This window comes from Pseudonaja textilis, chromosome 2 (genome assembly GCF_049901715.1).
Source record: "Pseudonaja textilis isolate UNSWEBS1 chromosome 2, rPseTex1.2, whole genome shotgun sequence".
Taxonomy (NCBI): Eukaryota; Metazoa; Chordata; class Lepidosauria; order Squamata; family Elapidae; genus Pseudonaja; species Pseudonaja textilis.
In genome coordinates this window covers 191,347,941-191,375,308 of record NC_141991.1, presented here as the reverse complement: position 1 = coordinate 191,375,308, position 27,368 = coordinate 191,347,941, and the positions used below count along the sequence as shown (strand labels likewise).

At 35.0% G+C, this 27,368-nt stretch overlaps 1 protein-coding gene across 2 annotated transcripts in view; it reads left to right on the top strand.

Moving 5' to 3' along the window:
• Positions 1 to 27,368, top strand: part of DOCK8 (dedicator of cytokinesis 8) — an 82,066-nt gene that overhangs the window by 21,386 nt on the left and 33,312 nt on the right. Inside the window, exons 8-24 of one of the 2 annotated variants that reach the window (XM_026703767.2) lie at positions 97 to 163; positions 1,249 to 1,398; positions 1,862 to 1,942; positions 2,889 to 3,048; positions 4,916 to 5,055; positions 6,668 to 6,755; positions 8,629 to 8,791; positions 13,869 to 13,986; positions 15,248 to 15,318; positions 16,154 to 16,292; positions 17,613 to 17,714; positions 18,538 to 18,633; positions 19,761 to 19,995; positions 20,609 to 20,773; positions 22,691 to 22,866; positions 25,478 to 25,573; positions 26,649 to 26,744. In XM_026703767.2, coding sequence (XP_026559552.2) covers positions 97 to 163; positions 1,249 to 1,398; positions 1,862 to 1,942; positions 2,889 to 3,048; positions 4,916 to 5,055; positions 6,668 to 6,755; positions 8,629 to 8,791; positions 13,869 to 13,986; positions 15,248 to 15,318; positions 16,154 to 16,292; positions 17,613 to 17,714; positions 18,538 to 18,633; positions 19,761 to 19,995; positions 20,609 to 20,773; positions 22,691 to 22,866; positions 25,478 to 25,573; positions 26,649 to 26,744 — 2,143 coding nt within the window. The remainder of the gene's footprint in view (positions 1 to 96; positions 164 to 1,248; positions 1,399 to 1,861; positions 1,943 to 2,888; positions 3,049 to 4,915; positions 5,056 to 6,667; positions 6,756 to 8,628; positions 8,792 to 13,868; positions 13,987 to 15,247; positions 15,319 to 16,153; positions 16,293 to 17,612; positions 17,715 to 18,537; positions 18,634 to 19,760; positions 19,996 to 20,608; positions 20,774 to 22,690; positions 22,867 to 25,477; positions 25,574 to 26,648; positions 26,745 to 27,368) is intronic. The other variant, XM_026703768.2, reaches the window with a different exon arrangement.

Sequence of the window (27,368 nt, the reverse complement as noted above, 5' to 3'; positions counted from 1 at the left end):
TGTATTATTCTAAGTAGCCATTGTCCTTGATTTTGTGTCACGTGAATTACTAGTTATTAGTAATTATTAGTTAGTGCCTTATTTTCTCCTTTGCAGATTTGAAATTGAAATTGAGCCATTATTTGTAACCATAGCTCTTTATGATATAAGAGAAAGGAAAAAGGTAAGAGTGTAGCAGCACTGTTTTCACTTAAATGCAGTGTTTAACATTTTTCTGGGATCTTTGGTGTTTGCTAAACTTGGTTTCCTTCTTGCAGAAGTTTCATTGCCAAAATAGACATTGTCATGTTTTGATGCAAGGAGACAGAGTTTGCTGGCTTTCTATGTGTGATCAGGATTGTTCTGATTTATGTACTGTTTCTCATTAGCCCATCTTAAGTGGGTTGGCTGGATTGTTTCTCTTAAATAGTTCCTGCCTATGGTTAATATTTGTTATACTTCACTGTAAAGGCTGTACATTGAAAAGTTATAAGTAACTTTTGGGCAACATGAAAATCTAAAGACAAAAGGTTTGGAGTTTCTTCTCCATCCACCCTGGCTGCCAAGATATTGTGCTTCCATTTCCAGGGAAGCAGAACAGGATTGAAACTTCCTTGATAGCCAAGGAAAATAAAACATAGATTTACAAGTTTTGCTTTGATCCAAGGAGATGAAAATTCAGTCTGAATTACTTTGTTCTAGCTCATGATTTGAACAAATTATTTTGCTCTACCTTATGAGGTGTGGACATACAGATACAAATGTTCAACAACTGACTATAGTTTTGTGAAATATAATTTATTTATATCTTTATTCAACACACATGTAGCCTGTAACGGTCAACATGACTCTTAGATTGCAGTACTGTATATAATACAAAATAAGCAATCAGCAATCAGCAAAAGGAAATTTCTAGAATTTGCCTTTTCTTTTACTCATTCCTTATTTATTCATCAGTTTTGCATGGTAGGTGAGTGGGAGATTCTATATATGCTTTTGTTGGACAGGCAATCTTGCTTATAATTGCCCAATAATCCTTTAAATGGGAAGTTAAGATTAGAAATCATATCAGAATTTAAAAATGCATGGCTCTGCTGTTTTCTAAGCCACAACATTCATGGAATCAAGCAATTAGTTCTGCATTTTAATGTACACCCAGAAAAAATGTATATAGTGTAATCATTACAGGTATTATTATGACAATATTGTAGGATGCATGCTGTAACTGACATGGAAGGCACTTTCGCTTTCATCCTATTTCTTTTTAAGATTTCTGAAAGTTTTCATTGTGATTTGAACTCCGAACAATTAAAAGGGTTTTTGCGATCCCATACACGGTGTATTGACTCCTCCACTCAGGCTAGGGCTGCTGTATTTTCGGTAACATATCCTTCATCAGATATCTATCTTGTGCTGAAGGTGAGTCACATTATTTGTATTCTAATGATGGTGCCTTTTTTATTCTTATCTTCTGACTTGAGCCAGGCAGAGTTGGCTATAATGGAAGCAAGCAAGACAGCATAGACCAACATTGACCAGCCTAATGCACTCTGGTGGTGGTAGCCCACAGTTCTTTTAATTGCTAAGGCAACATGGCATTGATTATTCTGGATGGGGATAATGGGACTGCTAGACCAACTCATATAGACAGCATAAACTGAAGAAATCAGGCTTATATTAGCTTTATAGAAGAATGGGATGCTACAACATTAATATATTTACAGAATGGTGGGCAGTGTAGGACAGTGCTTTTCTATCTTCTTATATTGGAAAAGCTGATTTATATATTATGATCCAGATTTACATTATGAAAGCGCTAGCAACATAATTTATAACTATTATTAATTTTTTGTTAATTAGAATCTCTTTTTTGGGGGGGTAGATTGAAAAAGTCCTCCAGCAAGGAGAAATTGGAGATTGTGCAGAACCCTACATCATTCTAAAAGAAAATGAAAGTGGGAAGGTAAATATAATTTAAACATTTTTAACTGGAACTGCAAATCTATAACCCTGATAATAGGGATATTTATGTAGCCATCTTTCTGTATTCTTGTGATTTAAAGTGTTATTTATCTTATCAGGCAATTTTTATTGTAAAAATATTATTATACGAGTATGGCAGTCTTATAGGAAATGTGTCCTAGTCCTAGGATGTAAAGTTGCATTTTCCAATAACTGAAAAATTAGCACGAAGTACAGGTAATCCTTGACTAAAGACCACAATTGAACTCAAAATTTCCATTGTTAAACAAGATAGTTGTTAAGTGAATGTTGTCCCATTTATGACTTTTCTTTGCACAGTTGTTAAATGAATCACTGCAGTTAGTTGCTTAGTTAGTAACAAGTTTGGAAAATTAATCTGGCTTCCCCATTGACTGTGCTTGTCAAAAGGTGATTACACAACCATGGGAATGCTGCAAACTCCGTAAATGTGAAAAAGAGTCATAAGTCACTTTTTTCACCGTGACTTTGAACAGTCACTAAACAAGGGTTGTAAGTCAAGGACTACCTATATATCAGACTTATGTAAATTTCTAACCTTACAAGCCCAATTAATACTAGCACTGTTAGCAATTAATTTGCAATCTTATCTGATGACGTAAAATCTAGGATACCAGATTTAAAATTTCTAAATAAATCTCTTGTTTCCCATTCAACTCTCAGTTTCTTTGCACTGCTATTTTAAATACAGTATAACTCCAATAACTTCTGCTATTGTTTTTTGAATAAGGCTTTATTTGACTAGATTTGTTCCTGACCCTGTTGGTTTTTGTTTTAAGTTATAATTCTGCAAAAAAAAAAAAAATAGTACGGTATGACTGCCATGAAAACATGTTAGATCATTTCTTTTCTGTTTAATTGATTTTTATAACTTTGACCAGCATATATTTTTTCTGCCTATTTTTTAGACAAAGGAAAAGATTGAGAAATTAAAACAACAAGCAGAGAACTTTTGTCAACGTTTAGGAAAGTACCGCATGCCTTTTGCTTGGATACCTATAAATTTAGCAAGTTTCTTTAGTATTCCAACACTTGAAAAAGATATAGCTGAGTTAGAAGTTTTAAATGGTAAGTTTAAATATAAGACTGTGTATATATCTTATAATTCATCCTAGATACTGTCATCAACTATTTTCTACTAATTGTGTAAACACATAAAATGCCATTATTTCTATTCTACTTTAAAGTGGAAGTATCTACTCTCCCTTAATTATGTAATTTTATCATCGTAGTAATGGAGTTATGTGGGCACATACTGAACAAATATTGAAGGATATCCTTAACTAGCTACGGTAGCTAGTGAAGCAAGTTTAATAGTGTTCTAGTATGGAAGCTAATCCTTATAACTGATGGACAATTGGGAAAAAAAAACGCTTCATGGGTTTTGTTTCTATCACTACCATAATATATTATACTCTATATCAGGGGTCTCCAGCCTTGGCAACTTTAAGACTTGGGGACGTCAAATCCTAGAATTCAAAGCTGGCTAAGGAATTCTGGAAGTTGAAGTCCACAAGTCTTAAAGTTGCCAAGGTTGGAGACCCCTAGTCTATATCATTAATGAGTTGGATCCAAATATTTTCTTTAGCTGATCCAAAGAATCTTACTCTGGAAATAATAGTTAAATTTCAGGAAAACTCTTACTACTACTTCACCCTGTTGCTTTATTAAACGATTAATCTTTGAACATACAAGCCTGATAAGAAAATAGGATGTATTTATTGGTGCTATACTTTATATTGTATTAAGTCATCACAGTAGCATCTTCAACATTCTAGCATACAAACTAATTATTAATCATGTAGGAGGTTGAGCAAATTACCAGGTTTCGTCCTTTGTTTTCATTTAAAATGGCAGTGTATCCTGCAGGTTTGTTGCATAAATGAGCTCAAAGGTGGTCCTCAACTTACGATCCCAATTGAGTCCAAAATTTCTTTGTTAACTGAGATCTTTGTTAAATGAAGTTGGCCCCATTTTAGGGTTTTTCTTGCCCCATTTTACAATCTTTCTTGCCACAGTTGTTAAGTGAATCACTGCAGTTGATAAGTAACCTGGTTGTTAAGTGAATCTGCCTTTCCCCTTTGAATTTGCTTGTCAGAAGGTCACAGAAGATGTTCACATGACCTTGGGACACAGCCAAAGTTATAAATATATGAGTCAGTTGCCAAGCATCTGAATTTTGATCACATGATCATGGGGATGCTACAAAGGTCGTAACGTAAAAATGGTCACTAGTCACATTTGTCAGTGCCATTGTAACCTTGAACGGTCATTAAATGAACTGTTGTAATTTGAGGACTACATGTAATGAGATTCTGACTCTTTTAAATACATGGATTTTATATATATATATTAAAAGCATATATGTTTCTTACAATGAAAACATGCCATGGTAGAAAATATTGGAAAAATAGACATTTTAAGAGAAGCAGAGGTCTATTAGTACAGGTAGTCCTCAACTTACAACAGTTCATTTAGTGACTGTTCAAACTTACAATGGCACTGAAAAAAAGTGATTAATAGTCATTTTTAACATTTATGACCATTGTAGCAGCTCCGTGGTCATATGATCAAAATTCAGATGATTGGCAACTGATTCATATTTATGACAGTTGCAGTGTCCCTGGATCATGTAATTACCTTTTGCAACCTTCTGACAAACAAAATCAATGGGGAAGACAGAGTAACTTAACAATGTGTGGCTAAATTAACACCTGCAGTGATTCACTTAACAACTCTAGCAAGAAAAGCCATAAAATGGAGCAAAATCACTTAACAAATGTCTCACTTAGCAACAACTATTTTGGGCTGAATTGTGATGGTAAGTCAAGGACTACCTATAATTAATTTTTTGAAACAGTACAATGTAGCAATAGCTATTATTGCCTTTTTTCATTAAGCCAAGTAAAATCCAATTAAAATTTCACATTTGAAGGAAAAGGATCTTGTGGCGATCGAAAAATGGTGACACTGCAATCTAGAAGATATTCTGAAAGAGGCTTTAGCTCAGATGACATTCCTGGCCCAATGAACTTCAGAACCACCACTCTGACTCTCAACACTTTTTTTAAACAGGTATAGTTGGGAAGTTTTTCCACATGAATAATTCCAAAAGCCACTCATTCCTTATTGTGGTAGTATAAAGGGGTTCTAAGGACTGGTCTGGCCATATTGCTACTATTGTCATGATTTATAGATCTTTAACTTTTGTCAAAATAGATTGGTAAGGTATTCTAAAATAGAGGCCCCAACCTTTTGGGCACCAGAGACCATTTCTGCAGAGAGAGGTTTTTCCATTTCACGGATGGGGCTTCACTTGTTTGCGTGGACCAGTTGCTGGCATACCATGGCCTAGTGCTGGTCTACAGACTGGGGGGTGGGCACCCCTGTTTTAGAATGTTAGCTAATCAGAAATTGGCCAAAGTTTTTTGATGAGGATTATGATATAACTCCTATTTGGCAAAAATATATGAGAGTCTATGGTAGTCTCTAGGTTAGTGATCCTACTTTTCATAGAATAGACCATGGGTGTCAAACTCGCTCTGTCAAGTTGACATCACATGACATTTCACCATGTTTTTCCCATTCACGGAACTGGGATGAACGTGACCTGCATGTGACGCACCTGGCTTATGAGCCACCAGTTTGACACCCCTGGAATAGACCAATCACAGGGGATAAAAATGAGCTTTGGTTACACTGTTACAGCCAGCAAGGAATACTGCATGTGGCACAGATCTAGTCTACAACTTACCTGACTTTCTAAAAAGTGTTATAATAAAAGCTTGATTGACTAATGCTATGATGGACTGCAGAGGCCAGTAGTTTGGGAAGTTTATAATCTGGAATTTAAAAGGAGAAAATGATAAAGATTGGGATGAAGGTGGACTATGCTGTGGAATATAGTTGATGATTGCATTAAGGGAAGGAAAGAGAGGGTATAAATTAAATAATCAGATGATTGCAAAAAAAAATGAACTAGTATCTAAATATTTCTCAGTACATGTGAAAATAGGAATTAGGTTGCATTAGGTTAGAAGGAACTTGCAAATGGTGATCATGTGACTGGGACCCTGCAACCACATGGAGTATGCCTAGCAATGGACCTGCCATTGTAGGTTAGCATAGTCATGTGACTTCATATATTATGATTGTGTCACTAAGTGATGGAATTCTTGGTACCAATTACCATTGGTAAATGAGGACTATCTGTACATAAATATCTGGACTATTGAGCAACCGAATTGGCATTTGTGGGCATCTACTTAGGAAAAATGTCTCTGTTTAAAAACATGGTTTAAACATAAATCTTTTCATCCAGTTGTGTACGGGGGAAAGAAATTTAATGTAAAAGTGAGATTGATTTGTTTATTAGAAAACTTTTAAGAAAATTAATGAAGCAGAAAAAGTTGGTGAAAAGTTCTGAATGTGGGAAAAAATCACTTTTTTTAACCCTGTCAAGAATAGATTTTGGAAAAAAAGAATACAGAAAGAAAAGAAAAGAAAGCAGAGTAGAAGTAAAATGAGTTCAGGAAGAGAAAATGTGTGTCCTCTATGAAAAATTATTAAAAGATAATTTATTTCAATAAATTTAAATCATACAATATGTTTTTATATGCAGTTAATTACAAATAAAGATGCAACTTAGTTTTAAACAGATCATTATTTAATAACTTGCTCTTTCCAGGAAGGAGACAGGCTTAGTGATGAAGACTTGTTCAAATTTTTAGCTGATTACAAAAGGTCTTCATTGCAGAGAAGAATAAAGATACCAGGTATGCTTAATATTAATATTAGATACTCATACTATATATCTCACCTATTTTTGAGTAACCATTCCCGCCCCCCCGCAAAAAAACAATGGCTTGTTTATTAAAGTTCCCCTACTCAAATGCTTGAGAGAACTACAATTTAATATGAGCAATGTAAGAAGCCAACAAGCATAGATAAGGATGAACTTTTCACCTGACCCCAGTTGGGTTGTTTCCATTAATAACATCTGGACATGTTTGTTGGAAAATACCATTCAAAAGTTGCTGTACTATGACTTATCACCCCAGAACGTTTTACTCTCAGGTCTTGAAAAAGCTAATTATTGGGCAAATTGAGGACACAGAATTCCAAAATGATTTGAGTCCAATCACAAATATTTACTAGGCCTAAGAACATGCCCAGAGATGCTTGCAAACTGCTTAAGTTTAATTATTCTGAATAATATTGGGAATTCTATAGAGCTCAATTTAATAGAGCACTCTTGGCACTTTTAGATAATACATGTAACAATACCCCTCAAGATAATATGTCATTTAAATATAGGAAGGTTGAATTAATTAAACGTGTTCTTTGCATGTTTTATTCATATGATCGGGATTCTGTTAATCAGATATGTCTAATTTAATAAAAAGAAGGACTACGGGTGACATGATAGCAGTGTTCCAATATCTCAGGGGTTGCCACAAAGAAGAGGGAGTCAAGCTATTCTCCAAAGCACCTGAAGACAAGACAAGAATCGATGGGTGGACACTAATCAAGAAGAGAAGCAACTTAGAACCAAGGGGAAATTTCCTGACAGAACAATTAATCAGTGGAACAACTTGCCTCCAGAAGTTGTGGATGCTCCAACACTGGAAGTTTTTAAGAAAAGATTGAACAACCATTTGTCTGAAATGGTATAACGTTTCCTGCCTGAGCAGGGGTTTGGACTAGAAGACCTCTAAGGTCCCTTCCAAGGTCCCTGCTTATTCTGTTCTGTTCATTTTGATTTTAAGTCAAGTTTAATTCAGTCCTTAATGATGATAATAAAAACACATACCAGGCCATTGAATAATTTTATATTAAATATTTTCTGTATATTTAGTCATGTAATTTTGCTTTTTAGCAAAAGGAACTTGCTGGACTATGGGATTTTTAAAATGATTGAAGTGAAGTACATTACAATGTTTTAAGTTTGGTTTATGTGGTTTGTATTTTTGTTTGACACTCTGATTTAAGACCATAATAAACTACTAAATAAACTATATAATAAAGTACTATATCAGCCAAAACCAATATTAGTTCTGCATTTTCTTTCTCTGTGTAGCCAAACGGATGTTTGGGGGATGCTTATACTGTAAATAGATGCTGAAGATGCAACCCCCCTCCTTATTGTCCCACAACTAGTATTTAGACACATACTGCCTCCATCCTAGAGGTAGCACTGAGTGTTCAATGACTTGTTATTTGTGGATTTATCCAATCTTTTTTAAAGATATCCAAATATATTTGTCTTGTAGTAGTGAGGATGTTCAACCTTCTTAATGGAGAATTTCCATATGGAGTTTTGCCTTCCCCAAGGGGCTTCTCTTAAACTAAACCCTGCCATTCTATTACAGATGATCAGATCCTGGCCATCATTAGCCTGATATTTTTCTGTTATCTACCGCTTAGTTGGAAGGGATAAACCTGTTCTCATATACTTGTGCTCGTATGAATTTTAATGCATGCTAGATATTCTGTGGAGGGTAAAATAACAAGCTTTTGTTCTGTCAGCCAACTTAGATTTATAAATTCTAGACCATATGTGAATCAGGCTTGTCAGATTAGGGATTTTCTTATGGCTTTCGTACTTTTAATGTACCACGTCACTTTCTTTTTATTAATTTTCCTAAGGTTTGCTTAAATTGGAGATCTCCCCTGCTTCAGAAAGTCTCAATTGTTGTCTCAGTCCAGAACTGTTACAAGTAAAGCCATTCACTGAAAATCGCAATCGTATTCATAAAGAGATTTTGGAGTTTCCAGTACGAGAAGTCTATGTGCCCCATACTGTATATAGGTAAGATATTTTATCTATCTTGCTGAATTAGGAAAGTCGAGTGTAAATCAAAACAGATGGAAATAGTTTTGTTATTTGGATTTTCATGAATAAATAAGATGATTGAAAACATGTTTTGTCTGTATTTACCTTGGAAGATAGAAACAACAGCTGCTAGAGACAATAGTTCTCTAGCCGCTGTTGTTTCTGTCTCCCAAGGTAAATTATTTTGTACATTTTCTGCAGCTTTTCCTTCATGATGCTTTTGACATCAGTAGCTAATTCTATTTTATCCATGAAAGGAACTAGACCGTGGAACAGCTTGCCACTGGAACTGAGGCTGGCCTTCCTATGACAGTTTCTATTTTACCATTCAGAGTTCTCCTAAGTTAGAGTTTTTTATGATGGTGTGTTTAATAGTTAGTCTAAATTTTATTGTGTAAGAATGTTTCTAGGTTGCTAGAGCTACATAATTGGAGTCTCCTACACTGTACATGTTAAAATAAATACAGAAACAAATATATACATAACAGGAACTGGACAAGGAAGAAAAAACCCTTCTAGGTTTTTATTGGTTCCCTAAGTTACCCTACTAATTGTATTATTATGAGAGGTTCTTTTCTGGGTAGCTGCATCTAAGTAATGGAAGAAAGAGAATTGTAAATGATGGTCTGATTATTATGGAATACTATCATATTGAAGTTTAGTTCTTGCCGCAAAAGTTTTTGTTTATTTTTCAAATGTTCAAAAAAGTGTGTCCCTTTTAATCAGTTCAAATAAAAGTATAATGCTTTTTCACATCCTTGTTTCTGCTGCTTTTACATGTTTGGTTTTCTAGGTTTTCAACTTACAATTTAAGCAATGTTTGCAAGTTGAAGTTCTTTAGTTCTTTTATTCAGAGCAGCAGCCAATTAGCCATATTGCTTCCCAGGACTTCCTATTCCTCTATTTCCCCCCAGAATTACACAGAACGATCTCTGAATATTTTTAGCCCTGATTGGATCACTCTCATTAAAAAAAAAAACACCATTCCGTACAAGTACTTCTACAGATTTGTATTTTTCTTAAATTCACTGATTCTACTGAATCCAGCTCTGACCAGTAAGTCATTGTAGTCAAGGCTTGGTTGGACCACAAGAAGATAATAGAAAATGGCAAAAATGGTAAATTAGGACCCAGTCTATGTTCCTCTTACCAACTCTGGAAATGGCTGTACTCTCAGTAGCTCTGGCATGATTTGGGCCTGTGCCAAGTCACTTCTGGTCCTTCCTCTTTCTGTTTCCTGCTGAAATTCAGTGGAAAATAAAAAGCAAGATTCTAGACTGAAGAGACCACCTTTTTTAATTAATCCTAAGCCATTTATTTTTCCTAGTAGAAAAAACATACAGGGAGTCTTCGGTAGCTATATTCTTCACTACATCATGCAATGAAAGTTAGCAGAGCAGGAAGAAATGGAAGAACCAGCAATATCGGGGTTATACCAGTCAACCTTTTTTTTTAGTTTAGGAAATTATTCAGAAATTATTATTATTTAGAAATTCTCTAGCAATAGAGACTTGAATAGGCTTAAACTCATTTCCTAACAATAGTATCTCTCTCTCTCTCTCTCTCTCTGTATGTATGTATTACATATAACAAAGAGAAAGTCAAGCCTTTGTTTACTGTAGTTAGTGAAATACGGATAATTATGTTCAATATCTTTTGCATCAAAAACTACCTGCATGGTTTGATGCAAGTTTAAACAGGTAGAAATTCACACAAACCTCTCTCTGAATCAGGTTAAGAAATAAGCTTGGTTTTAAAAGAAGAGCAAGGAAATGGGGAACTGTGGGGTTTGCTGTCCATTTTAACTGTTTTGAGGCCTATGTTGTGTGAATGACAAAGGTAGGTTCCTCAATAGAAATGCATCTGAAGTGTTGTATGGTAGATAGAGTTTATACATGTTGCTGCAAACAGTGCTGCTACTTAGAGAACCAGGACTACTGATCTGTACATGCACACTATTTTCTAGAGAGTCCTTGTGTATGCATATATTTCAATAATACTGTTTCAAATGTGGAAATTATTCAAGAAATGGTCTGCCTTCAGAATTAAAACTATAAGCAATGTTGTGCTTGATCTCTTCAAATGGAAGAATTGCCCTATTTTTAGCTCTCTCTGCTTCACAGCAAAAGGAAAGCATTCAATAGCACAGAATGTTTTTGGAAAGGGATTACAATGAGGAATGGTGAAGAATTAATTCTGTAGTGCTACTTTTTCTCTATTCAAACAAATTGCTTTACAATTTCATTTTTTAAAAGTAAGATAAAGATTGTACCTTCAAAAATACATTAAATATCAGTCCACTCAAGAAATATTTCCTGGTATGCGACAAGAACAGACTTTGTCTCTTATTCTTGTATTTGTTGTACCTCTAGAAAAAAAAATCTGTATTGAATTTAAATCAAACCTGACCATTTTTAATCATATTCTACTTAACATAATTCACATTATAAGAAATAAAACATTCATCAGTGACCTGTTTGTTTATTGCAGCACTTTCAGCTGATTCACCATTTCTGACATACTGTAATGATATAAGAAGGAAGTCATGAGAATTATGGTGTGTTGGCAACTGTGTGAGAACCTGTATACCTAACTGTATTAGAAAATGTTTCCCATTTATCAAGTATGGTTGAATAAACATATTTATTCTTTTTTCTTTTAAATATAGTTTATTAATTTTTACAATTAAAACCAGTCACAATACATACACAAATAAGCAAAAGAAAGAAAGAAAGAAAAGAAAGAAAAGAGAAGAGGAAGAGAGGGAAAGAATTTTAAGAAAAGAAAGAGGTTACAGGATTAAAAGTATTCTTATTTAACAGTTTGCAAGATCTTCTTTTGTTTTCATCACCTTAACTTGTGTCATAAAACCACACCTGTTTTTAACTTATATCGCTACCTCGTTGTTATGTATTGGTACTTTCCTTTTATGCCTTATAATATATTATTTATCTTTGGTCAATCCAATTATACCAACAATTCCAGCTTTCATAGTATAGTGAAGTGTCTTTGTTTTTTAGCGCCAAAGTCAATTTATCCATTTCTGCGCATCTTGAGATTTTTCAATAATCATTTCTTCTGATGGAATTTGGTGTTGTTTCCAATGTTGAGCGAAGGCTAATCTGGCGCTGTTAAAATGTGTATTGTTATGTATTTAGTTTTTTTGGAAATTTGCTTATCAAAAATCCCTAGTAGGAAGGACTCTGGTTTGTATTCGATCTGCTCTTTGGTGATTTCTTCCAACCAAGTTTTGATTTTCTTCCAATACTTTTGGGTTTCTGCACAGGACCACCACATATGGAAAAAGGTTCCTTCTTTTTCCTACACTTCCAACAATGCGGACTCATGTTGGGGTGCATCTTCGCTAACCTCGAAGGGGGAGATGCCATCTATAGAACATTTTATAAAGATTTTCCTTGTATGCTGCCGATTTGGTAATCTTATTGTTTCTGCCCCAAACTTTCTCCCATTCCGCTAATGTGATGCTGCGCCCTACATTCTTACTCCAAGCAATCATATTTCCTTTTACGATTTCTTCTTCTAGTTCTGTTTCTAATAAGTAGTTATAAAATTTTGTTATGTTTTTTTATTTGATCCTAATAAAATTTTATCTAACTGTTGTAGTTTGTTATTAATTCCAAATTCTTTTTGTCTTGTTTATATCTGCTTTGAATCTGAAGATAAACCCATTGATCAATTTTATGTCCTTGCTCTTGAAGATCCAGCCTCGGTTTCAAATTTCCTTGTGGGTCTAATAAGTCTTTGTATTTAATCATTTTAGTAAGCTCCAAATTGTTTGGGTGAATCATTGCCTCCATTGTTGAAATCCATACTGGTACTTTTGTATAATGTTTTTTCCTTATTTTCCTCCAAATTGTTAATAGTGCGTCTCTAATTAAATGTCTATGGAAATATTTTTGACTGGTTTTCCCTACGTCCCATAGAAAGGCGTGCCACCCCCTTTGTAAATCATGGCCTTCTAGAAATAGTATTCTTTTATTGGTTAAACTCACCCAATCCTTTATTTATTCTTAAGACAGCCACCAACCTAAATAAATACTAGCTTAAGAATAGTCTATCTTTAGGTCCCTGGTGTTTTATGATTTTGTAAAATGAGAGATGAGGTGGGTGAGATGTCAATGCAAAGTGAATGGGTCCATCTTATGTTAGAAGCCCTTCTAAGGTCTCTGGTTTTCTCTTGATTTGGTGGAACTGTACTTTAACATTTTCATGAGGATAAGCGTAAAAGTTTTTGGTGTTAAAAATCAGATGTACACCAGATCTCCAGTTTCAACCAGATGACTACTTTATTAAAACATATCATTGCAAACGTCAAAGAATATCCTGTATCACGTGCATAGCAACATTCTGAAATATTTTATGATTTTTTTTTCTTTTCTGGAAAGGGGTTCATTATTTTTTAAATAAAATTGCTTCAGAATTGCACTCTTTTGACCCTAATTCCCAGATACGTTACATGGTTTGAACGTTATTTTCTTTAGCATCAGTAGCATTCACAGGACAAGATTTTGTCAAAATTGGCAAGAAGGCAAATACAATGTCACAATCCGAGCCTCACCCATGTATGTATGTATATCTCTTGCATTCAAAAGAGAATGAGATTTACATTGTGATGCTTTGTCCATCATCTTGTCAATTTTGGGTCCCCCCACTAAATATCTTTCTTCTACATCCTTTTTTTTTTGCCTTTGATTGTTTTGTTTCTAAAATAAATAATTTGGAGAGGAACGTATTCTTTCACTTGCCTAATATTCCAGGAAAAAAAAACCCAAAATACAGTACAAAATTATTTTTTTCATCCTTTTACTTGGAGACAAATGTTTATTCTGGCTTTCCAAAAGGGATGATCTAAAAGAAAAAGGTACATTTCTTTGTCTTAAAATAGTGAAATCCACTTTCAGGATTTATGTAAATTAGTATTTCTCTGGAGGGGGAAAAGTGTTGCTGATAAAGAAAAGGAAAGGGAAACTAGCATAAACTTAAAGTGATCATCATCATCATCATCATCATCATCATGCTTCTCTCCCCCCAGAAATCTTCTTTATGTGTATCCACAGCGGTTGAATTTTGCAAACCGCTTGGCTTCAGGACGAAACATTACCATTAAGATTCAATATATGTGTGGAGAAAATCCTTCTTGTGCAATGCCGGTAAGACAGTCCTTTGTTCTTTTGCCTGTTCAGATTCTGCAGAATTATTCAGATCTGTTTTCCATACAAATTTCCCATATATTGGCTCTTGTCTGCAACAAATGCTTCCAATTATCTTTGGATAAAGCCAAACTTTTCCAGAATGTTGGCACTCCTTTCACTTAGGAGATTTTTTTTCAGCCTAGCAAGCAACAGGACCCTGGAGATTTCTCTCTTGGCTGCATGATGCAATTCTGGAAGCGGACACTTGATTTCCAGAGGCCAAATTGCATTCTGGTGCCCAGAATTATAATTGTGCAATGGGTGATAGGCATATGTGGAGTAGGCCCAACATTGCGGTGTCCTGATTGAGGAAGGGGATATGAGGGGGAAATGTTGCAGTGGCCATAACTTGGGTTTATGTAGTTATTGGGGAGCCTATGGTAACTTTGAACTTTGAAGTGACTGGTCATATCTCAAGGATTACCTGTATGATCAAAGAATAAAAATTAGCTATACTCTGATAATTCATTTGCTAAAGTATTATTTTGAGTATAATTTCCATTTAACAACTAGCTATAGAGTAAAATGCTCAATTTCACTTGATTGGAACTTTGTTTTACATAGGTATATCCATAAACAAACGTATATCCCAGGAGCTCTTCACAATTATTTTAAAGCCAGGTTGACTACCTTTTTGCCACTAACAGTTGAAAATTTGTTGTATAATCAGTTGTATAATCCCTGAAGATGTCTATGGACTGCAAAATATGGATTGATGAAACATTGTGGTGTCATCAGCCATTCAGCCATGTCTTTATGGATCAGCATTCTGGATCATTTATGGATCATGCCCCTCTGTCTCTCACTGCCTCCTTCAAATCTATCATGGTCATCTCAGTGTCATCTTTTGTAGTGTGTCCAGCCAGGGCTGGTGGACATTATAAAAATTATAAAAATAAAATATGTATATAAAAATTGGACCCTTGATGGAGCAGTAGTATGCATACCTATACCTTTCTAAGAATATGGATACTGACTGTTTTACAATCTGCCAATTTAAAATCTGAGTTTCCATGTCACCAGTTAAAGAAATGACAACATATCTATTTTATGATTTTTATATTTTAAAATAATGACTGCATCACTTCAGTGTGATCAGAAATAAAATCAATATTGCCAATTTCAAGTAATTTATATATTCTGTCCATCCAAAAAATATCCTTAGATCATGGTAACTTTTTACTTTGCTTCATTTAATGAATTATATTTTGCTGTCTAGGTCATATTTGGAAAATCTACAGGTCCAGAGTTCATACAAGAGATTTACACTCCTGTAACATATCATAACAAGTAAGGTCATTATTATTACCATCTGTGTCCTTAGGCCGAAATATACAGTATTTGCATAACAGTTAATAGTTATAAATGCTGGGTGAAAAAAAGAGCTAAACCATTTTCATTAAAGGTGTTTATATTCAGTAATTAAAATAGTTACTATACGTTTTTTTTCTTGAAACAAAAAAAACCCTGAACAAGGAATTAAAAAAAAAACGTAAAAAGTTAAGACATGGTGTTTCATGTTACTTATGAGTACTTGTTCAGTATAATCAGGAATTGACCATGCTTTCTTTTTGTCTCCCATATAAGTGTGAATTTTCTTAAGCACAGTTCTATTTAACATTGGATGTAGTGATATCAATTGGATTTAAAAATGTAGAAATTATTTCCATGTTAATATAATCATTAATTCAATAGTTAATTACTATTAAATCTGGCAGGACAAAATTTTGCTTCCCCATTATTGCAACATAAATCTATGCTGGTTTTGGTCTACACTTATCAAAGAAATCACATTTTAATTATATTTATTGGTAAACAATTTTATATTTTGTCTATATAAATATAGATTTCATTTTCTTCTGGACTTGTAGCAGCAATTTCTTGGCCTTTTCTTCAACTTGGGTTGGATCTATAAATTCTATTACACTTCTTATTTCTTTTCATTATTTATGATCTTTGTGACAGATTTATACTACCACAAATCTTATAATATGCTATATACTAAAACTAATAAATAGGTAAAGAAACTTGCAGTTCTTTAAAAAAAGGCTGTATGTTTGCTGCTTACATATCAATACAAATACAGAGATACAGATATAGATATCTATTTGTTTTAAAAATACAGGTGTCCTGATTTTTATGAAGAAGTGAAAATTAAACTCCCAGCTAAACTGACAGAAAAACACCACCTGCTGTTCACATTTTATCACATCAGCTGTCAGTCAAAACAAGGAGCTTCTGTAGAAACACTCCTGGGTTATTCAGTAAGTCAGTTTTGGTTCCTATCAGCAAATTCTTGGAAAAATTAATTTTTCATTGTTTCTTGGCAACTGAAAGTACTGTAAAATTTCATTTGAGTTTAGCTTGATTCCTGGTGAGTTTATGGACACATGCATGTAATTTTTCTTGGCAGCAGTTTAAAAAGTGCATTATTTTCTTGGCAAATGTATAGAAAGAGTTTTCCATTGCCTTTTCCGTAATTTAGCCTACTCCTTGGGGTTTTATGGTGACACTTTCCAGGTGGCCCAATCCTGCGTAACTTTTAAATCCAGAAGCAAACCTGGTGAAGTGCTTCACATGCTGAGACCCTTCTGTCCACTATACAAAAACAAAATGTCAAAGAAGCATGCGTGAAACAGAAATTATATTGTACTACTCAATGTGCAAATTATTTGTAATTGTCAATGGAAGCAAGCTATTGTTTGTCACTTGTGTTGCACAAATCTGTAATCTCTACCTATTGTCAAAGTAAAACTTGGCACATTTTGAGGCATCTGTTTAAGATGTATGGGTCTATATTGCACACTTTTCATAAGTGTCAGTGCACAAAAAAACAACATAGAGCCTTGTATCACCTTAAGCACTAACTATATTAACTATATTATTGCAAAAGTTTTAGTGTTTCATAGTTCACTTTATCAAATAAACTCTAAGGGCTTTCTTGTATATTGTATGTCTTTTCGGTATTACATGTATTGCATAGGTACATACATAGCAAAATATTGCATGTAGTGTTTCATGGATGTTTCACATCACAGCAAACATAATGTAATATGTAATATCACCTTTTGTGCATAGGTTAAGGTTTTATGCAGGGATTTAATCTTAATTCTGTCTGAAGTTATTTTGCCACAAATTACCTGTATATCTCATAGTTTGCACCATATATAACATCCACGGGAAGTATATCATATACCTTTATTATCTGCATGATGTATATCTCTGCTACTTGGGCTAGGAATAGATGAGGGAAAGTGAAAACTCTGATACAAAAGCATATAACTGGCCCATGGGAACTTTTCCACACTTTATGCTGGATTCTTGAAAAGTTTTGTGATTTGGGGTGGGAGGGAATATTCACAAAATCAGTAGTTTTGTAGAGGGGCAGTTTGGAAGCAGTAATGCCAGTAATTATATTTGAATGCCAATAATGAAACTGATAGACAGTAAAGGTCTTTGCAAGAACGAATGTGGAAAGAAACAGATTCCAGTTGATTTCTAATCCATTTTCTTGGCATGTAATTAAGCCTTATCAATCGTTCATACAGTAATGATATAACTTTTTCTCTCATCATCTGTTTCAGTGGCTGCCAATTCTGTTAACTGATCGGCTCCAAACAGGACATTATTGCCTCCCTGTTGCTCTGGATAAACTGCCTGCCAACTATTCAATGCACTCAGCAGAGGTAATGAGGAAAAGCACCAAGAATCATTTTGCCCAAGGAAAAGGACACAATTAACATTTTTCTCCTAATATTATAACATTTGCTTTTCTTAAATGGATGAACATACAATGACATGTGATTTAAAGACACAAAAATACATCGTTATACATAGTTGTTCTCAATTATTTTTGTCTTAAGATCTGTGTATATTTTTTAAAAAAATTATAAAAGTATCTAGTTATAACTATTAATATTTACTATATTAGAAATTAAAATGGAGAAATTTGAAAATATGTATTTATTTTTAATACAACCACCGTCCTGGGGCCCTCCAGACTATACATTTTGAGAATTGCTGTCTCATAATATTTAAATAACATAGAATTTTTGGAATAGAATCTGATTCTATAATGTGAAATGTGAACAGCTTTATTTACAGCCATTGTTAAATTTCAACAATGAATTGGGTATTTATTTTGAATAAAATACATACATCAAAACATTTGGCTCATTTGGTTACAGGTTAGATATTTTTGAATTATTCACTTGTTCCTTTAGGCTGGTACATTAGCCACATTATAATAAGGAAGAATGATGGAAATTGGCTTATTTTGTGAGAAGAATATTTTGAAAGGGTGCCATACTGGGGAAGATGCCACAACTGTATGAATGTAATAGCCTAGAAATGATCTTGAGTTGAAGTGGCACCTGTTAAATGTTAACTGTAAATATTTTGTGTTCAGTGCAAGAAGATTCTCAACATCAAGTAAACATAAATGTGAATGCATTGCCATTTGTATTGTCATTGCATATCTTTTGACCACCAATGTTGTCTTCCATATAGAAAGTTCCTCCACAGTCTCCTCCTATTAAATGGGTGGAAGGACACAAAGGTGTGTTTAACATGGAAGTGCAAGGTATATCATCAGTTCATACCCAGGTAAGAAATTGGGGGGAGGGGGTTCCATTCATGCAAAAATTAATCTGTTTTTCTTTTTCAAATTCATTCTTTAACTTCAGTTACTTATCTTTAAAACTTCAGATTTCACAAAGTTGAGGTTATCAAATATAGAAAGCCTGAGTAGATTAACCATTGTCTATCTAGTTAAACCGCAAAAAAGGTGAGCTGGAGTGATAATACATCTTGTGTAAATGTGTAATTCCATGATTCTTTTAGGTTAGGGTATTGTACACCAAATTGAGCAATCAAAGTAGCCTTCTAGGTGAAAATGGATTCATAGCTTTTAATTAAATTCTCATATTAAAAAAAATAGAGAGAAGCAAATGTCCAGTATGACTGGTACCTAAGTGGTCTGAACAGTCAGCAAAGATTTATACCCCTCTTTGGCAGCTGCTTCATAGCTTTAAAATAATTTATTTTAGTGTCTAAGTGACTGTTAGTGAATTTTAGCTATGCCAGACTTATGTCAAAGGAGGTCCAGGTGTAATTGAAGAATTAAAACAATTTTTTTTTAATTTTGTTCAACTTGAAGATGATTTTTTTTTCTTGTGGACATTTTTTCTCTGAAAGATTCCTTTCTGTATCTCTTAATTTTGCTAAAGAAAAATACTAATATTCACAGGGTTTAATAGTGTTCATTGATATGCTATATATATATTATTTTCATATATATATATGAATATGAAAATAAGCTTGCAAGTTGATTTAGAGAGCCAGAATTTTTGAAAGAGAAAAAAAAATATTGGCCTGCAAATGTTGACATTATTTCATGGTTTCAAAATAAAGCATCTAAGATTACAGTTCCTTTTAAAAATTACATAAGTTTAGTGAGATGGATCATAATAATTTTGGATTTTTTAAAATATTGTTAAGTAAAAGACATTAACTCTTAGACTAGCTACATCAAGATTGGGAAGACTTTAAAATTTGGTTTCTGCAAGACCTGGATTGGTTCTAAAGATGCAAATCGTATGTAAACTATAACTGCAAAAATAGAAAAAATACATGTTTCCTTTTTCCACTGTGGTAAATATGTGACAGGAGCAATTCAAGCTCTATAATAAGCATTACGCATCATTCATACTTTTGGGGGGTTGTGTTTATAGGACAATCACCTGGAGAAATTCTTCATCCTGTGCCATGCACTTGAATGCCAAGTTACTTTTCCCATCCGAGTGCTGAATGAGAAAATCACAGAAGCCAGTCTGGAACATGAGTTGAAACTCAGCATGATTTGCTTGAATTCTTCCCGCCTTGAGCCTCTGGTGCACTTTTTACACTTGGTGTTGGATAAACTGTTCCAGTTGTTTGTCCAGCCCATGCTTATAGCTGGCCAGACAGGTATGAAGCATTGCTGTTGATTTCAGAACTCATAAATCTTGTGTTATTTGGAATGTTTAAAAAAATACTAAAGCGTGTTCTTCAGATCAAGCAAGATTGATATAAAAAAGCATAGAAATCAGAAATTGAAACTTTATAAAATTTCTTCCTTGATCGATAGACTCTCTCTGCCACACCATATAATTTTGCTTTGTTTCATGCAGATTTCATAAATAAAGGTTTGAATGCAGATTCAAACTGGAACAGACTGATCAGTAGATCTACCCTAAGTCTGAATGAATTTGAATTTAATGAATGAGTTATCCCTATTGAGTTTTGGTTCTGTTTTCCATCCATCCCATATTGAGAAATATGCCCTATTAAGGCATTCTTAATGATATGGGTATTTTTTTCTACTTCTATTTTATTTAAGGACTACGTGGCTCTGAAGTGTAAATGTTTTACGTATTCATTAAATATGGACTGGAATATTTTATTCTCAAATCATTTTACATTTCCCAGTGCCAAATTGTGATTAAATAAATTGAAATTCAGAAATGTTCTTAGAAAGTCTACAAAAATGAGTCATGTTTACATATAAACTCAACCAGGAAAATTATTTTGTTGTTTCCAGCAAACTTCTCCCAATTTGCCTTTGAATCAGTGGTGGCAATAGTGAATAGCCTGCACAACAGTAAAGATCTGAGCCAGGACCAACATGGGCGAAACTGTCTCCTAGCATCATACGTGTACTACGTGTTCCGTCTTCCTGAAGTTCAGAGAGATTTTGTCAAACTAGGTATGGTTGCAGCCTCTTGTTATTTATACTTACAGGTAGAAAATTGGTGCTTATTTACACTAGTTTACAGGTAGAGTTTATGAATATTTTATCAGATTTAAGCTCCAGTACGGGAGTGTTAAACTCAATTTCATTGAGGGACACATCAGGGCTGTGGTTGACCTCGGGGAGGCCGGGGAGGCATGACCAACTGGGTGAGTATGGCCAACTGGATAGGCATGGGAAGCTTGACATCATTCACTGGGCATATCTGACTGGGTGGCTATAGCCAACTGGGTGGATATAGATTACTGAGTAGGTGTGGCTAGCTTGATGCCACTCCCCAAACTACTGGCATGTTTCCTTTTCGCACTGGGTAGACCTTTCCCTTATATTTTCCAAGACAGCCCCGCGGGCCGGATCTGACTACATTGCGGGCCGGATCTGGCCCACGGGTCTTGTGTTTACCACCTCTGTTCCAGTGGATTCCATAAGTCTTGCAACAAATACTGTAAGATTCATTTCAAGTGAAAATGACGATAGCAAAACAATAGGATATTCAGCACACCTGGCTTAGCCAGCCTCCCACTATCAAGTATATTTTGTGCTGCCCTTACTCTGATTTGAAAAATTGTGTAAAACACCATCTGGTGAGGTCTGTGGCTTAGAAAGACACAGGGTACCAGAAAGAGGAGAAAAGAGTGTCAGAGAATGGGGATCTCTATCTACCTTTAGCTTTATCCACAAACATTCTAGGCCACAGTCAAGCTTGCAGTAGATTAGTAATTGAGAATATGGCATGGCATCCTTGATTTAAAAGAAAAAACTTGCCAATTATCCTGTTGTGACCAGGCAAAAAAAATATTACCATGAATATCATGTATGATATAATTTTTAACCAAGGAATTTAAGTCAAATTGTTGCAGATTATTTAACTTGTCATGTGCCTATTTAGGTAGAGGAAAACATATCACAAGTACAAACTTGTGAAAGACTATATTCTTGGCCAAGAATTCATTTCCTTTTGGGTGAATTACAATTGACAGTCTCCTTGTTAAGTACTGTATCTTGCAGGAAATAGTTCTCACAATGTCAAAAATAAAAGCCTTAAACCTAACTAGACTTTTTCAAATAAGAGTGGTGAAAACAGTTCCTTCTGACCATAAAGAGTGGTTGCATCCATCATTTTAGTTTTCTTGGTCCCCTATTGCAGACATGCCTTGCTTCAAGCCTGTGTAAGAAATTAAACATTGATTTCACTGTAATTAGTGCTTGGATTTGGTTGCAATCAAGAATATAGGATTATGTAGTGCTGCTAATCTCTGATTGAGACTAGAATAAATTTAAGGAAGAACAATTTTTGCTAAGTCTTGGCCAGATAAAGCCACTATTGTCAGTCATTTCTATAATCTCTGCTGACTAAGGTATGGGATTGCATATCTGAACTGTGAAAAACAAAGCCCTGTCTACAGTTGTCTGAAGGAAGCAATGCAAAAAATAGGGTCCTGCCAAACTTTTTTATTTAAACTTTTTGCGTACAAGATTGTTTTTTCTCTGAAGAAGAAGATTGAAAATGTTTATAACTTTTTAAATTAGAAAAAAAAATCAAGGTGCACACATTTTAACTCAACGTAGGGAAAGAATTTTTACTCTTATGGACCCTGTATAAATTCAATCTGACTAATCTTTCTACCTGATTGTTGTAATGTTGCTGTTACTTGTGCAAAAATGTTCAATTGATTGTGAGGAGAAGGCCTTGTGCTGAAATGTAGAACGTGGTGGAATAGTGGATTTGCTCTGGAGTAGAAATACATTAGCTTAGAGGGACAGGATGAAGCATTTCCTTGAGTGCAAAATCATCACTTTTGGGACCCAGCAATGTCATAGTATGTTTTTTAAAAAATACCAATAGGCAGCACAAAGTTTTTTTCTTGGCAGGTACAAGTGGAAACACAAATCTTCCTGAATCTCGTTATTACACATATGGCCGTACAACTGCTGTTTCAGTGGGATCTCGACTCTTGCAGAGTCGGACAACAAGCAGTAGCAATCCAGATATTGCTGGGATCCAGAATGCTCCTGATGAAGAAGTGAAAAACATCATGTCCTCAAAGGTAAGAGAGGAGTATGCAATTCTAGACTGCTAAAACTACTGTAAGATTGTTTATGTAATAAAACCTCAAAAGTTTGGACTTCTGTTTGGTGGAGCTTGGATGCAATGGATAAAATCTTATGTTGGACTTTATCCCTGAATAATAGAAAAGCCTATTGTTTGGGGTCTCGGTCTGGATTTTTTTCACAAATGTATGGAATTTATGTAAATTCCATATACAGCGGAACCTCTGGTCATGACCATAATTCGTTCCATATCTTTGGTGATTTCTTCATCTTCTAATGTTTTGTCTTCAGGAATTTCTGGGTTAAGGGTCATCTTTGATCGCCACTTGAGTATGTGTTTGTGACCAGATTAAAAAAAATTGTGAATTTTTTGGTTGGAACTTGATTTGGGCATAGTCAGAAGCGTTCATGACCGGAGGTTCTACTGTACATTTTATATCAAATATGTACATTCATATATTTATGTATGTTAAATACTATACATATAAATTCATATTCAGTGGATAATAGGCTTCAATAGCAATAGCACTTAGACTTATATACTGCTTCATAGTGCTTTACAGCAGTTTACAGTCCCAGCAATCTCGGTTCTCATTTTACTGATCTTGGAAGCTGGAAGACTGAGTCAACCTTGAGCTAGTCAGGATCAAACTCCTGACTGTGGGCAGAATTATCCTGCCAAACTGCATTCTAATCAATGCACCACCATACCACCATGGCTCATTTAACGAAAATGAGATGACCCAGAGTGTAACACAAACATAACAAAATCCAAAATGTAAATAAATATCCTTTAATGCCTCCAACTTGGCCCCACTGTTCAATAATACCCAGTTGGAGATAAAACGTACTCAAAAATAGTCTTCAAAAGAAAGCAATACAGTCCGAATTTAATGAGCAGATAAAGGTGAAATAAAAAACCAAACAAACTACAAAGACAAAATTTCCACAACGGAACAGGAGAAGTATTTACCAAATTCAAGGAGATAACAAGGCACAGTCTGTTGGAAGGACACCAACCAAGATAACTTCAGACCAAAATAAAACACACTTTGCTTCTGGCAACCTGTGTTTTAACCGTCTCTCTTTTATACTCGTCCCCCCAGCTGCAACCAATTAGGAGGATCATTGCCAGTTCCTTTCTCACAAGCCAAGTTGCCCTGCATGTCCTAGGATGCAGAAGAGATGGGCCTGGTTCTTCCTCTGACTACCCAGCCAGCCTCTGCCCTTCCTCAGCCTCCTCCACAACCTCCGGAGCCACACCTCCACTCCCTGTCCACTGTTCCTCCACTCCCTCAGAGTCTGACTCTACCAAGGGCATGACAGGAAACTCCTTTCCCCATTTCTGTTAAATTCACATTTTATGCAAATATTTTTCTTTCTTGTATCTAGATCAAGATAATCTGACCAGTATATGTCAAGCACCAGAACTCACCCATGAGCTATACATGTAACTGTTGTAGTTAAGCAATGAGAGGCTGAACCAGGGCATGGATGCAACAATACTTTATTATGTCAATAAAGGACTGAACATGCTAACCAAGCCTGGGACTGGCTCGCAGCGATCAGCGGCTGACCGAACCCCGCAGCCTGCTTTTATAGCCGGCTGCTGGGGAAAGCCAGCCAATGAGGGACAGCAAACGCCCCCGCAGCGTGAGCGGACCTGAGAGGGAACTCTTGCAAGTTCCAGGGACATAACAGTAACATAAATGGTTTTGGGTAGCTGAGGGGCTAGAATCATTCCTATATGTGGTGGTCAGTTTATTTTTAAAAGTACTGGTAATATTTTTATCTTGTAGAAGATTTTAAAAATTGAAAATAAGGAGAAGAAATGGAGATTAAAACTAAAGTTAGAGATCTTACAAAATAATGAGAAAGGAAAGAATACACTTAGTGTCACCCCGCATTCTGCTATGAAAGTTTTTGTGGTTTTTATGGGATAAAGGTTAATAAACAACCATCACAGAAGGTTGCATTATTGAATCTGAACATTAGCTTTCAACAACTGCATTGTTAAAATTATTTTAATCCAATGAATTATCTGGGGTGCAAATTACATATATAGTGAAATATACTTGCCCTTTTACTATATATTAATTATGGTTCTGATTCTCATTTAACATTCTTAATATAAAAAGAGCTTTTCTCTATCCTTGTGCTAGAGGATAAATTTTTGTTTATCTTCCATTTTTATTGCAATGTAATAATGCATATATATATGTTTTCTTAAGTTTTTGCGGGTACTTACATGTATGGTATTCAGCTTTGTTCAGGTATTTTCCCACGTCATTGTAGTTGTGCTTTTAAAATTGTAGCAATGTTTCGGCAGAATCTCATCTGCCATCATCAGGCTTCTCCTTTTGCACATATTATTACTATATATATATATAGTACTAAATCGGAACATGGGGTCAGTCATGTGTTTAATTTAGTGGAAAAATTGTAACAACATATTCATTGCATACTTCATGCATAGCCTTTCCTTCCTTCCTTCCTTCCTTCCTTCCTTCCTTCCTTCCTTCCTTCCTTCCTTCCTTCCTTCCTTCCTTCCTTCCTTCCCTGTTCTAGTAATTCTTTTTCTGTATGGCTTCTGGTCATTTTCTCCAGGTTGCAGAGCGGAATTACAGCCGTGTGTCTTTCTATAGTGAATCCAACAGTGATATGTCAAGTCCCCGCACAAGCGCTTGCCTACCCAAACAAAAGGTAGACTGCCACATAATGCCAAACTACTCATTGCTAGACACTTTACCCTCTGTTACAACCATGCCATTTTCCAATTCTCACTCTGAAGTTCACAGGCTCCAAATTTGTTTCAAATTTCTCAGGAAAAAAACAATAGGCCTATAAGTAATAACATCTGGTGATGTAAAATATTTGTCAGCTCTAGGACTAGCTACCTTTGCTTGGTTACTTCAAGGCCCTTTTTGCGTTAGGTTAAAATGGGAAACTGAAAAATAAACTATATTTCCAAGCTAACATTTCAGACATATTTGCTGAAATTTAAATCTCAGTGAATAGAAAGGAATTTTGTATGACTAGATATAAACAAGATAACTGAGTACAGGTAGTCCTCGACTTACAACCACAATTGTATTCTGGGATTTAGGAATAACAGAAAACCAAACTGCAAGGAAAATCCCAGCTAAGTCATCCTAAGTCATCAATGCATTCAGTCCAATTTAAGTTGTATTTGAATAATCTTTAAATAACTGCAAGGTGTCTAATTTCACTCTTACTAAAGCTAAAGGCTTCCATGCTGCTTTATGTGACAGTCTCCTTTTGCACATATTATTGTAGACTTCATCTTCATTAATTTAAAATGAATGAAAATATAACTGCATGCTACGGAGTATTTAGACTTTCATTCTGGACCACCTATGTGTTGGTCATACATGTATTTATCACTAATTCTTACTAATTTTTCTTGGAAAAAATTACTACTGATACAGTATTATAAGGTTTACTAGGCTCTACTAATTCATTCTTTTCAAGCGTTGCCCTATGTACTAGTTCTGCCATTGCAAAATGTATAACAGTTAGAATAGTCAACCTTTTTTTTTCACCACCTCTTTAGCTATTATTTTTGATCAGTCTTCTGGGGATTGTTTTTGCCACCAACAGCTCTTTGTGTGCTTTCTTAATGTTTAGCTGCCTGTGTATGTTCATGGCCTAATACGAAAGGATTCCCTTTTGGATCTGTTCCTTTGAGAGTTCTGCTTTGAAATCTAACCTTGAAAGTCAATTGGTAATCACATTTGGGTTTTAATTTATTATATAGCATTTTCATGAAGAGATCGCATTTCAGATGGTGGTCAGCGCAGGCATAGCGAGAGAATCAGTCTTCAAATATTCTTGGTTCTTCTTTGAATTGCTGGTAAGATTTTGTATGGTCCTTTTATTTTCAGTAAAGGAAATGACAGCATATGATTTGATGTTCAACTCAAATAAAATAATACAGGGATGTAAAACTCAAGGCCTGGGGGCCCGATCCAGCCCACGAGGTGTTTAGATCTGGCCCACCGGGCCACCCTGGAAACTACAAAGGACAGGCCCATGGTTCCTCTGGCAATGAAAACATAGCTTGGGAGGACTGCCCATGGCCCTCCCAAGCTTCATTTTCGCTGCAGAGGGTTGCAGGAGGCTGTTTCAGCCAAAAATTGAGCTTGGGAGCCCATTTGCACTGGCAGAACATTTGGGCCACCACAGGTGCCCACGACATGAGTGACATTGATCTGGCCATGCCTACCCTGGCCCTGCAAAGTCAAACACAATTCTGATGCGGCCCTCAATGAAACTGAGTTTGACACCCCTGAAAGAGAACAAATATTTCAGCATTTTCTTTCTTCCCATCACTACGTAATAAAGAAACTTCGGAGCAAACAATCAATGTCTACAGCATGTTCAGGAGAGAAGTTATGAAATGGGAATAGCTTTCAATGAAGTAATAGTATTCTTCTAGTCAATTAAAATAAAATTTTAATTTTAGATTATTAATCTA